Below are 14,268 nucleotides of genomic sequence, written 5' to 3' on the forward strand. Positions count from 1 at the left end.
TATACAGAGCCTGGTGTCAGATGTTTCTTAGAGGAGGGAGTTTCCTACAAATTGCTGTTTAAACTCTCAGTGCCCCCTAAGAGGTGCTGGGGAAGACCTGCTCAGTCCTTTATAGCCCACCTGATGTCAGGAGGTCCATCTGCTTAACAAGTGGAAGCCCCCTCATTCCCATCACCAATAACACCCAAAGGAACAGAGAGTCTGTGGAGATATTGTCAGCTGACTGATGGTGTGAGGGTTGTGAGCCTCCATCTGCAGCTGGTTGAGGCATGGTCCTGGAGCCAAAGCAAGGCTCTCACCTTTCCTGGCTGTCAAATGCAGAAGTGAATTACTTTAAAACAGATTATTTCCTCTGCATGTGGGCAATGTGAGGGATTTCTGTGTGGGTACGAGCACTGCTGTCCAAAGTCACACTGCAGAGGTAGTCATCACAGCTACTGTCTGAGTTCAAGGGAGGAACGAGTGATTCATCCTGCCTGGTTTTATGTACAGTGAGTAAAGAGAAATATTTCCTCTGTCTAACCTAGACACTGGTCAGGCATCAGGCCATCAGAATACAGCAGACATATGAATGACAAATGTGTGGAGGCACCGAGCAAGCTGGGAAAAGAAGAAAAAAAAAGATGAGTGCATTTTTAACTGTGAGGTTAGCACATTTGTCCTGAAAACAATCCCAAAATCTAATGAATCAAAAAGTGTAATTGTTACATAGACCAATTTCATAACAGTATTGCTCACTGAAGACTAAGGAAAAGAAAAGGAACATGAAGTTCAGAGCTTTTATTCAAATTTTGTCATATTAGCTCCTCACTGGCAATCTTTTTATGGTTCACATTTATTCAGTTCTTCATTCACACATTTCTCTCTAATATTTGCCAAGTACAAGCTTCATTAACTGAGTTATCTTTCAGTCCTGCTTCATCTGTGGTTACCAAGCCAGTGTTAGTCAATGGCATTTTAATGTCAAGAAACAAACAAAAAAGCGGCACAAGAGCAACTTGATTTTTTTGGGTGCTTTTTCACAGTCAGGATTTCAGTGTTACATTTGAATGCTGACATATTTCATATGAGACACACTTTGAAGAGCCATTAGAGAAAACTAACCTTACAGGGATATGAATTAAACTCTAAGCTATTTAGACTTTCACAGTGCCTAGCTATCTTCTAGAGATTGAACTTTAGTACTCAGACCCTACATCACAGGCACCTGGCATTCAAGGCTGTGAGAACTCCCGTGCTGTTGATGGATAGTGGGCATGCTGGTGATGGGCTGATGGTTGGATTAGATGATCTTAGTGGTCTTTTCCAATCTTCATGATTCCATGATTCTAAGATCTCTTTTGCTGCCTCTTCAAGACCACAATTGCTCCATAAGCTGTGTTCCATAGACTCTGGGAACGGTTAGAAATTTGGGGAAGGCTATTATTTTCTGGGGTGTTTTTATTATTCCTCAGTGCTCTGTTAGCTTACCTGGTCCTTCTGAAAAGAGGGACTGATAAAATCCAAGGGGTTTTTTTTTTTTTTTTTTTTTTTGAAACCTTCAGCAAGGAGGAAAATGCAGAAAATTGTCTGCTCATGAGTAAAGCAAGATAACCTCCAAGTAAACATGGTTAGCCATCCTATAGCTGATTTTAAAATGTTGTGGAAAATGTCATACCTTGTGTGCAGGGCCATAAGGTCTGGCTTCTCTAGAAAGTCCTCTGAATTTCTGCAATTATTTGTCCCAACAGAGGTTTGCTTTTAAATGTAGAAAGTTCAGTGTGACTTCTCCTCCATCCCTCCTATGTAAAGGGATCTGTAAAAATTCAGTTCTGCCTAAGTAGCTGTAACTATAGAGTTTTTATATATAATATATAGCAGGATAATCTGAGCATCTGCCCATTGTTTAAGATACAGGCACATACACAACATAAGAAAGCCACTGCTGCCAGCTTTAATGTTCTGCTTCCCCTGGGGCCAAACATCCACACACTTCACCATCACTCAGAAACTGTGGAAGAAGTTAAAGAGAGCATATTCAAATAAAGGGACAGTTGCAGTTTTAGGAAATCAAGAATGAATTCACTTCATGGGTTTCCATATCTTTTGCAAATCCTGTAGGACTTCTGTTACCACGGAGGGTAAGAACCTCAATAGTTTTGTTGCATCAAGAAAATCCTGCAGAGCTGCAGTAATTGTCAGTAGGAAGATTTTATAGCTTGTGCTTTCATCTGCACCTTTTTTCTAACGTTTCTCCACTTGAGAAGAGGAAAATAAAGGATCATAAGGCAGGGGAGATAGCTGCTAATCCCAGTCAAGGTATATTAAATGCAGCAATGTTCAGACGTGACAAAAGTGTTCAGAATTTGTACATGAATAAAATTAAGAACATTCTGGGAGGAAAAGCTACCTACATGTCAGAAAAAGAAATATAAGCAATAAAATCATACGAAAAATCACATGGGCCAGAGTAGGATAAATGTGCTGTCTTTACTTAGCAATGAAATCATGGAGAGTATGCAAATAGAGCACGAAAATGACACATTTTGCTTGATTCAAAAGCATTATCCATAATAGCATCTGCAATGTGTCTGCAGTAATAGTGAGTAAATTGGAATTTACATAACTGGTCTTTGGTGGCAGGCTCTGGCTCAGTCTGAGAATGGGGCTTCTGTAGGAAAAGGCAAACATTAGGAGGAGAACATCCCAGAATACCTGTCACTTAGTCAGAAGTTCACCTGTTTGCCTCTCTCTCTTGTTTTCTCAGAGGGTTCATCTCGGGTATTGTTTGTAACAGAAACATGGATAGCTGAACTTGGAAAACTTTGGGATGCTGCTCCTTTTTAGACTTTTAGGATTTTTTTTTCTGGGATGAATTAAATTCTTGGGAATGGATAGATGGATGGACAGCCCTAGAAACTGAAAATATGTAATCCTCCCCTGTTGCATACTGTCTCTATGCTCATTAAGTTTCATTTAATCAGTAGTTCCAAATAACATCCAGTACAAAGGCAGCTGGATGTGTCCATTCAGATGGTGCTGCAGAACTGATGGAACCTGCTTTGGTTCTGGCATTCCTCATCTGTAGCAGCCATGGTTGCTACTCTCCCTTCCCATTAGCTTGTTCAACAAGAGTTGGCCTTACACTGGAGTCCAGAATAGCATTTTTAATTCTGGGTGTACTATGGGGAGTCAGACCTGAAATTCCTGGGGAGAAATTATCTATGCAAATGCAAATTAATGGCACAAACTTCTTTTTTTAGCTGGTTATTGTCTGTTGCGTTAAAGTATATAGAGACAACAGTACTTCTAATGCGAACTATAACCTTCTTCAGGTTAATGATAAATGAACTTGATAAATAAGATAAAATGAACTCGAACCCTAAAAGCACTAAGGCATTCTTATGTAATATATAAGCCAGCTCCAATGTCTAACTTAAAAAGGCCAAACGGAGATGCATGTTCTACACGTAGTACAATTAGGAAGGTGGTGGAGTGGAGTCAGCATCCATGGAAGTGTTCCAGAACCATGAAGATGTGGCACTGAGGGATATGGCCAGTGGGCATGATGGGTTGGAGTTGGACTTGGTGATCTCAGTGGCCTTTTCCAATCTTAATGATTCTAAGCAGATAACAGGCACCTTCATAACTAATATTTCCCATTGTTTTGCTAGATCACCTCAACCACCCTACGATTTTGGAATAATTAACTATAATTATTAATGAGATTGTTTGAGTTAACATGGGGTGAGGAAGGAAGGGATGGGATGCATCTCAAACATCTTCAAATTTAATCTTGTGTCTAAATATCCAAGAGGCTACAGGGATATTGTAAATGCTTCCCTTGTTCTTTTCCTGAATCCAAGTCCTAATTCAAATGTCAAAAGTGTCATTAAATGTCCTGGTAATTTTGTCACCATTCACTGTAACTTATGACTGTGTACACTGATTCCTGAGCTCTCTAATTAGAGAGTAAATGAGTGTTAGTTTTTCATGAAGTCTAGTTGGGAAGTATTAGATTGATATCTTTGTTTTTCAGATAAGACATCAGATAACTGTTGTGTATTAATAACTTGCAAGCTGAAGTCTACTAAAAACAAAGAGGAATGTTTAATGGAGCCCATATCAGTATTTTGAACTTCCAGTCTCCCTTAAGTTCCATCAAACATGTTATTTTTTTTTTTCTTCCAGAAAACATGTGAAAGTAGTTAGATACAAACTAAAAACACCAAGATAATCAGCACTATGCTGGTCTTTTCCTGAGTGTTTGCCTTCTTCAGTCTACATCCCTCAAACTCTTGGCTGACAAACAAGGATAACTGGAGTTTTACTGAAAACAGCTATATCACCTTTCTTTACATCTTTCTTCATTATGCTTTGCTTTATTTTCCTGACACCTCAGTTTTTACACCACATGCATTTTTTACTCAGTTTGAGTACATTTCTAACAATACAAACTACTGCATTTTGTTAAATTGTGTAATCCTGACACAGTTTTATGGCTTTCTCTAAACTCAGTCTGTGACTAAATGTGTTCTCAGTCTTCCCGTTGGCTTAACTATTGAAAGTTCTTGGGGAACACAGGCAGAACAAACTTCACTGGGAGCTGTATATCCATCAGAAAATTGTTCTTAAGTGTTATTTCTCCAGGCTGGTTGTATTTTTCATGCTTTATCACAAATTAGTGTCACAGATAGACTGCAATTTGCAACCTGCAGTTGTTCGTTGGAGTTAGCCTGGCTGTCAGGGTGGCCCTTTTTGCAGTCCTTTAAGCATTCATAACTTTCTTGCATGAAACCAAAATACTTCCCTAGCCAGCTAGTGGATCAATGCACATGTCATCTGGAACAAGCATATGTTAGTTTAAGATATGTGGTATCCAAGCCGTCGTACACTTTAAAAGTGCTGCACAGAAATGAGCAAAGCATGGAACTACTCACATCCTGAACCTTAACAATATTTCACTTCTCTTTTAGATCATCCTCCAAATCTTCAAAATCATTCAAGACTCCGAACTCCACCACCTCCAATATCACACGCTCACACCCCAAACCAACATCACGCAGCCTCCATCAATTCCCTGAACAGAGGGAACTTCACTCCACGCAGCAATCCAAGCCCAGCTCCCACAGACCACTCTCTGTCAGGGGAACAACCAGCCAGCACTCAAGAACCAGCCCACGCTCAGGACAACTGGTTACTGAACAGCAACATCCCGCTGGAAACCAGGTGGGTCATTCTCTTTAGTACTTTACAACACTCTGATTGTGTGTGCTAAGGATGTGATGAAACATCTATACCTCTGTATAGGTAGCCGATCAGTTTGTGAGCAGGTGTTTGGATGATGTGTTTTGAGTTGTGTTTATCATTCTTCATGTCTTTTTATTTGGACTAGGAGAAGAGAACGTTGCTCTTGTTCAAAATAGTGTCTTTTAATAACTGCTTGTAAGGTTATTTTACTCATTCAAAATCAGAGTTAGGATCACAGATTTAAATGTTTTTGATTATTTTTTTCTTTTTTCTTTTTTTTTTTCTTTTTACTTTCCTATAATGCCTTCTCATCCTATGTGGTAGGATAAATCAATATCCTATTTAAGAAACTGAAATCAGTCAACACACTGAAAAGACAGCCTTCTTCTAGCTGTGCCTCATCAAGCAGATGCTTTTGTAGTGCACCTTTCAGAAAGGCTGATCTTAATTTACCTAATGAGGAGAGGTCAGCTGCTGCGTTCTACTATCCTACAGCATCGTTCCAACAAGCGTATAATACCAGCCAACAGAGGATCAGTCAATTAATGATGTTTTCACTTCTGATTTTCCATCTTTGCAACATACCAACGGTGTTGCAAGGTTGCACTGAGTTGTTCTGGTTCATAACTTAGTTTATAGGCTTTTTTTTCCCAAACATGTAGATTCTGGAAAAGGGAGTTGTCCTACTCCCTCAACCTCAGTCCCATCTGCCTGGGAGTACATCTTTGAGTTGCCCCTCTTGAAACTCTGTTTTCACATTCTCCACAGGTTTTGCTTCACTATTTCCTTTGTTGATGAAAAGCCATTGGAGATGTTGGAGCTATGGGCGGTGTCGTTTTTAGTATAAAAAGAAATCTTCCAGGCCAAACATGGTGCGCTGACTTAGCTGCCTTTTTCCCCTTGTTAGTCTTGCCTTCTCAAACCAACCAGAAAGATTTTAGACAGCAAAAAAGATTTACTGACTGAAAACTGAGCCAGGGGCCAAATTTGTTGCTTCACTGCCTGTGGGAATCTCATTGAAATCAGTGGTAGCTGTGTCTGTATCCTGGGACAAAATGTACCCAGTTTTGCCAGCTTCTGCATTAAAAATAGGTTTTAAAAATTAATATCTGTCGGTCTCTTAGAGAAGTAGCTGTGTCTGCTGGCTCCCTGAAACTTCCAAAACAGACCTCAGTCTAACATTTTATGGCATTTAAGGATAATTAATTTCTCTGAGACTGCTTAATTTAAAATACCCAACTACGAAGCTGGCTCCGAAAGATTAAGACAAAATTATAAGCAAGTACTGCAAGTGTGATTTGGCAACAGTTTCAGTAATTAAATCGTCTTCCTAATTCTTGAGCATATAGGCACAAGCACTGACTTCTATGTATTGTTTTGTTTAAAAAACTATTGCATTATGGAACACTTAGGGTGTAGTCCAAGAACTCTTACGTAAGTAGTGGTCTGTAATTCTGTAGCACTGCCTTTTCCTAAACCAGAAGTGACACAGATTTGTCAGAGAAGAGACGTTATATTGTTTGAATAGTGCCAAGGCATCCTCATCTCTGATCACAGTCTCTCAGAACACAACACCTAACAACTGAGAAGGAAGATCATCTCTTTTGGAGGAGTGCCAGAGTTCAAGCTCTTACCTGAAAACGTCCTGCCTCCAGTTGCCCAATTCTGGTGATCATTGAAGAGTGAGATGAAGAGGCAACTGTACCACATTATAATAAGTGCAGGAGTTTGTAGTGTACCTGGCTAGTTCTGAATTGTTTCTATTAAATTGTAAATGAGTGTTTGCTTAAAGACAGGCCTCATTTCTTCCCCACGAAATCATTGGGGATGAAATTTTTTCAGCAGCTGAAGTAAACAGTTCTTTCTGCAGGTTGGGTTGTCACATTGTTAGTGTCAGTTCAATTGCATTTCTTACATCTGCTTACTTGAGGAGTTCGATCTGCATCATTTAATGATGATAATGCCTCACAAATCACTCGTATTTGTAGCTGATCCTCAGTTAAATCATTTTATTAATTAGATTACAGATTCTTTGAAGACTGATTGGTGGTTTTTGACACCGTGAATGGAATGGCACAGTGTTGCCCAGTGTTCTAGAGGACAATGAACATGTTGGAAAAGCATGCCAAACAACATGCACATTGACAGAACATGACTGACAGGCTTTTTTTCCCTCACTGAACAAACATTAAAAAAATATATAATAGCCTATAATTTTGTCACAGTGCACTGCGTAAATGATTGGCAAATCTGTGACAAATCTCCACTCTGATAATCTGCTCTTCAAGCATGCAGGGAACTTCCATTTCCTTTGGTAGAATTCTGTAGATGTAAAAGGCTTCAGATCTGTTTGGCTAACTTGGATGCCCAGTTTCACCTGTTCCATGAAGTCAACTTTCTCCACTGCAAAGACTTTTAGAACCAAAGAAATGACTTCCACTTAACAAAATAAAATGTCCAATATGTAAAAAATAAATCCTGACCAAGAGACATTAATCCAAGAATTAAGGCCTTTGAAGTATAGCAATAGGCGATTACTGTAATCTCATGTCAAAAATGGAATTGTGTTTCTTTTGAATATTCCTTCTTTTCAAGTTTCATATTGGTCAACACTGAGAGCAAACATGAAGGAAAAGCTCCGTCTCTTAAACGGAGATTGTCACAGGCTGTGAAAGTGCCTGCAGTTCTAGATTTTTAAGCACCCTAGGGTTTGAGGAGGTTTGACTTTAACTGCTGGGGACTGCAAGCAGTATTCAGAACTGGAAAGTTTGAGTGGTTTGCCATTGCCTGGCAATTTCCAACGTGTAAAACAACAGAGATATGTCACACAAGTATATGACTGACATGATAAGCATATCCTATATACAAAAACTCTATATGTTGCAAGAGGAAGAGCTTCTCCTCTTCTCCCCCTCCTCTTTTTTCGTTTCCTTTTACTTTCTTTTCTCTGTTTTTTCCTTCTTCCTCATTCTTTTCCTGTCTGCTCCCTTTTTTGTTGCTTTAAAAGCAATATATTATCAAGGTTGTGATGGGAAGATCTTTACTCAGCAGTCACTCCTGACAGGTAAGTCAGTTCTCCCAATATTTATTCCTCACTCTTCCTTCTTCTTAGGCATTCTTTCTGTTCCTTTACATTTGACCTTGCAGGGAGCAAATAAATACCAACTAGATGGACGTCTGGTTGACAAACCTGCAGCTTGCAGGAGACTTCCATTCCCAGAAAATTTCATGTGATAATTGTGTAAGGTCAGATTGTATTACTCAACTCACAGTGAGAAGGGAGAGTGGTTTGTAAACAGACAGCTGTTCACAAGTAATCTCCAAGGGAGGAGAATCTGCCCAGCCTTCAGCGAGGACAGTCCTGCATTAGTCGCATCAGTGACCAATCACCTCTCTTTTACACATATGCACATTATAAAATGCTCTCCACTCCTGCTCTTCTGACAATCCACAACTGAAATTCATGGAACCAATCTAACATGGATTTTAACTACTGATGAACTTCTCTTGATCAGTGTGTTGCTAGATGCCTTGCCCCTTACCCATTAAATGCTTGGTGCATGCACGTATGCTGCTTCTTTTTGCGTTGAATTCAGCATCCAACCTTTCCTGCATTCCTAGGGAATGTGAGGAAGCAGCAAACACTTGGGGATGGATTGATGTATCAAATGCTATGGCACACAGCTCATGCATGTCGATCCACTTTGCTCCAAAGCTGTGAATAGGAGTGACTTTACTTGCATTCAGAGTAAGGGGTAGATCTGTGCTGGCAAAGAAGCCCGGAGGCCTTCAAAAGCAGTGAGTTGAACTAAGCAAGTGCTGGCATTAGCAGGAGGAAGAAGGAGGAAGTAGAAATGGAAATGAAGGTTAAGGACATTTCAGAAGAGACAGTATCAAGGTTTGTATAATGTGACAGGGCTGGTTTCCCTTGGTATAGCATGTTACCTGAATCCAGTTTCTTTGACAGAAGAGTTCTCGTTTGAGTTCACATCATGTCACTTATATCCTGTAAGCGCTTAATCCTGCATAAGTGAGAAAGTGTCACAATGCTGTTATGTTCCTCTTGCTAGTTTTGGCCAGGGAATTTATTCATATTCAGACTTAGAATTTTGATGCTGAAAACAGGCATGGGCAAAATCAGGACTGGTTTTTGGTTTTAAAAAAGATGGGAAGAATGTACTTTTGTCAGATGTTGAGAACCAAGACCAAAGGTGAGAAAGACAAAATCTGTTCCCAGCTGTGCCTTTAACTTAATTCTTTATGTTCCTGCTATTCTCCTCAAAATGCATAAAACAGTTTAGCATATATAGGTCAAAAAATGACTCATCAAAGTACATGCTGGGAAGGCCGGATACTGCAAAATATTGCTATTGTGTACAAAATCAAATGCAGGCTTTTTAATATTCAGGCCCTGTGTATCTTGCCTATGGCCTGTATTATCCAGATTATAGCCAAATTGGAATTTGGGTTCCAGTAAAACCTTTTTTCAACTTCAACCTGTTTATCGCTGATAGACTTTTTGTTTGGAATATTCATTTTGAGCAAGAAGTTCAGAAGTTAAGATAGAGATTTCAAAATGCAACTTCTAAATATCAAGCTCTCATTGTTCCAAAGTAGACAAATTAATCAAGTTAGCAATTAAAAAGTTGTCAAATCCAAAACTGAAACAAGCAAACCAGTCAAAATGTGGCACATGTTCATTTGAGATCCATGAGGATGTTGTACTTCCAGTTATCGGCCACAATGAGAGAGATGCTGTGATGTGCTTTTTCACAGTAACAGGAGTATAACAAGGTTACAGCTGTGCTGGACTGACATCTATTTTTTTTTTGTTAATCCAGCACTTGAGAAGTTTTCACGTGTCACTGGCAATAAATAATGTGAAATGAACAAAGGCTTCAACTTATTTTATACCTGCACATGGGTGTGTGCTTTTATATGTGTGTAAATACATATATATAGTGCATATAAAGAGAAGGAAGCATTCTTAAGGCTGTATATGTATATGTGTAGAATTTTATACATATAAATATATGGCCCTTCATTCTAATTCCATGCACAACTGCACTATAACCATTGTGGTTTATAAGATCACACTTCATATATGCATGACTCACTGGCTTCATTCATGTTTCCATATGTATGTAGAAACATAGCAAAGCAGACATTCCTAGAGACATTGCAGGACAACCTCATTGAGATGGACATTCTCACCTCCTCCCGACATGACGGTGCTTACAATGATGGGTATGTGACACTTATGTGGTCTTCCTGTTTACTGTACAGATGTTATGATCCTTGCATGAAAGCATTTGGTCATTTCAGTGATGTTTAAGGGCAACACCATTGCTGGCCTCTCCAAAAATGGCTTTAAAAAAATGAGGTTCTGAAGCAATGTGTCCTGTATATATTAATAATAGACTCATTAATATGCTAATGAGCCACAGCATTCCATTTGCTTTCTTTCCTTTTGTTTTGAAAAAGTCATTTCATTAGTAAGAAGTACCTACAGCAATTTTGAATCCCATGCAAATTCAGAATAATTTCATTTTGATAATGATCTTAAATCATTATTGGGCTAGCAGCCTGATATTTCATTGTTAAACTGGTACCTTATCTTACAAAAGGTGCAGTGTCTACGAGTGGTTTCAAATCAACCCTTTGATTTAAACACCAATTCTGGTTAAGTTTTTACTTAACTTTTAATACTTAACTTAAAGGTTATAAACAGCTTTTAACATGACAGTGCCAAAAATGTCACTGCTGTGTTGGCAGTTGTAAATTGGTAGCCATACTTAACCAAAAGTCTAATTAGTGTTCTTGAACGCTGTAGGTACCTCTTTGCCTAGACCAGATGCATCTGTCTAAACAGATACTTTCTGAAACACAGAAGAGTATCTGAGTCTTTGGAAAAAGGAGTGTTTTGATGTGGACCATTAGTAGAAATAATTAATCTTTCTCTAATGGTCAGCAATCATGTTTTGAGTACATATAAAACCATGGCTGTAATATTACAAACACCTACTTCAGAGAGCTATATGTCACCTTATCTTGCATGAATCAGTGGCTTTTCTGCATGGTGATGTTTTTGCATGTCATTTCCCCTGTGACTGCATAAGTGACTTCCAGGGGAAAAAAAAGAATCACATCCACTGGCTTGACTGACTCCCATAGATCCATGACTGGATTTGTGCTGGCTGCAAGTCTGGCCCTACAAATCATGGCAGAAGGTGCAAACTGCATGGGGACTGATCCTCAGTCCTCACATGTAACATCTGTATTTGACATCAGCATGGTGAGATCATGGTCAGATCTGTTGGTCATGTTTAAATCCCAGAACTGGAATGCCTTGTACTTCATGATGTCCCACCAAAGTTAGGTTTCTCATTTAGGCTTCCCATAAACGAGCTCCCATTGGAACATTTCACTTCAGGAGCTCATGGACCGCAGTGGTTTCTGTTTGCTCTGTCATAAGTCTCACAGAAAGTCTCACAGGTCCTCATAGGCTGGCTCTCAGACTGCAGTCATAAAAATGAGCAAAACGCGGTGCCTCCCAACGTGTCACTGGACAGGAAACGCTGCTGCCATTGACAGTAATTCACACTTGTTAAAGTAGGCACCAAACTGAGATGCTCTGAACCACTTTCTGGAAGCAGGTGTCTGCCCCCACTGCCTTTACATAAGGCTTGAACTCTGGTTTGGTGTTTTCAGCCATCCCCTTGCCCAACCTTTAAATTTCCAATGTGGAGACAGCATCAACATTTCCCTCTGTGACAATTTGGGTGCTGTGGAATGGCTTAAGCTCTCCTCCCTCATCTCCATTCAGCAACACAATATCAAAAACGCTCTCATGCAGTGATCAATCAATGAATTGGGGAACACTCTCCCTTCTTTAACTCAACTCATGCTCCCTTTCAGTCGGACACATCCCTGGGAGCTGAGCAGGCCACCAGTCTGTCGTAGCTCTGCTTGGGGTCTCCATTTCACTCTAACGCCAGCTTTCCCACAGAAGGGACTCCTGCCCTTGATGAGTTCTCTGTGGCATTGTTGGCACTGTGACTTTTTTTGTGTTTGATTTTTATTCTTCTCTTTCATGCATGCCATCCGTGTCTTTAGCCAGCATTGTGTGGAGCTGCTGCCCTCAGCCCGGCAGCCGTCACCATCTTCTCACCTCACGTCCCTCTTTGCGTTGACTGTTGGGTGAAATCACTTGCTGTTGGTCTTTCTTCCCCCAGGCACTTCCTGTTTAAACCTGGAGGCACTTCTCCCCTTTTTTGTACAACGTCGCCGGGATATCCCTTGACGTCCAGCACTGTGTACTCACCTCCCCCTAGGCCCCTTCCCAGAAGTACCTTCTCTAGGCCAGCCTTTAACCTGAAGAAACCCTATAAGTACTGTAACTGGAAATGTGCTGCCCTGAGTGCCATTGTCATCTCGGTCACACTGGTGATCCTGCTGGCGTATTTCATAGGTAAGTTTATTTCTGTTTTCTTTCTTTTTTTTTTCTTCTTGCCTTTTTCTACAACATCACCCACAGTGCTATTGTTTGGGAACAAGAGGTTCAAGCTGATGGTACACAATAATGGGAAAATAAGGCCTCTGTTGGATGAAGCTGGTATGGTAGGGAACAGTATTTAGCCTAACACATGCAGAAGAGCCTAGCAGAACATAAGTTATGTGTTGTGCTCCCATTCTGTGCTAGAATGAGACAAACCCACCAGATGTTTCCAAAGCATTCAGCAAATCCTAATTAAAGCCAGCAGTAAGGTACGTGTCCTAATCACGATTGCATCCAGGTCAGTGGGAATTCTTTGCCATTGATTAATGGTAGCAGGGTCAGAACCAAAGTCTGGACACAAAAATGCTTTTCATGGCACATCCACTTAAACAACTGTTCGGAAATTCACAGTGTAAGCCTGAAGGAATAGGGAAGGACTGAGTCTCAGTTGTAATCCAATGAAGCCTTCCTTGACTACTGCAGATCAGGGAAAATCTGCTAATTGTGTAGAGCAACACTGTTTTTTTCTTCAGCTGTGCATGACCTGACTGTCTTTGGTTTATAAGGGTTGTCAGTGTTCCTTTCAAAAATAACTGCAATGTTAAAAGCAAAAATTGTATTTTGCCCTCTGTAAATTTGAGGTGTTAACATTAGTTTTCCTCAGCCAGGCTTGATATTTATATTATAAATGTCTTAGAAAGGTCTGTTCCTACCCTCCCGTTTTAAGCTGTCAGCGGTGCAAACTGTAGTTGTCAGATACGTGCAGATGTGGTCATAGGTAAGAATGCTGATGTCTCGTGGCACAAATGAGTCTTTTTGATTTCACAGTGAATTCCTGTATGCTAATGATCTATAAAGGGTTGCAGTTAGAATTACAAATCTTAGCCTGGATCGAAAGATTTTTACTTTCATTTCACAGCAGTATAATTAGCACCACCACAAAGGATTGCTTTTACTGTGCTCCTTTCATGTACACGTCTTTAATGACTGATATTTCTCCACTTCTGCCTTGTATCATACTTTGGTCACTTTCATGCCTCCTGTAAGAGGAGCAGGAATGATTAATTAACCAACATTAAATCAGCAGTAGTTTGATGGAATATGCAGTCAATTTTCATCGTTTGCTACGTACGTTTGGACTTGCCTTTCTCATTTGTCTGGTATTCTCCTTATGCCCTGAACGTGGACATTATCTCAGTGTGTCAGAGGAGTATCATTATAACTCAGGATAGTGGTGCCTGTTAGTACTGATGTGCCATTTGACAGATGAAGAAGATTTTGGTGGCTTTGTGCTTGCTATTCTCCTGCTCAAAACCCTTTCAAAGTTCTGAAAAGATTGGGCTTCATTTTTAGAATCACAGTGGAGATGGTGGACAGGTAGGTCCATTGAGTACTTCCCATCCTATTATCTCCATTCAGGTGAATTCTGCAGCACCTGCCAGGCTCTGTGGCTGGCTGGGAAGGTGCCAGCAGCATTGATCAGGTTGAACTGCTGTAATTATGGGTCATAATTGGTAATTTCTAAAGGAACTATCAATTAT

At 40.0% G+C, this 14,268-nt stretch overlaps 1 protein-coding gene across 3 annotated transcripts in view; it reads left to right on the forward strand.

The window, feature by feature from the left end:
* The window catches only part of TENM4 (teneurin transmembrane protein 4), a 750,922-nt gene that overhangs the window by 532,494 nt on the left and 204,160 nt on the right, over positions 1-14,268 (forward strand). For 2 of the 3 annotated variants that reach the window (XM_090134119.1, XM_031595483.2), the window contains 3 exons: positions 4,956-5,208; positions 10,378-10,476; positions 12,465-12,700. In XM_090134119.1, coding sequence (XP_089990245.1) covers positions 4,956-5,208; positions 10,378-10,476; positions 12,465-12,700 — 588 coding nt within the window. The remainder of the gene's footprint in view (positions 1-4,955; positions 5,209-10,377; positions 10,477-12,464; positions 12,701-14,268) is intronic. The other variant, XM_090134120.1, reaches the window with a different exon arrangement.

This window comes from Phasianus colchicus, chromosome 1 (assembly GCF_987193195.1).
Source record: "Phasianus colchicus chromosome 1, bPhaCol1.hap1.1, whole genome shotgun sequence".
Lineage (NCBI taxonomy): Eukaryota > Metazoa > Chordata > Aves > Galliformes > Phasianidae > Phasianus > Phasianus colchicus.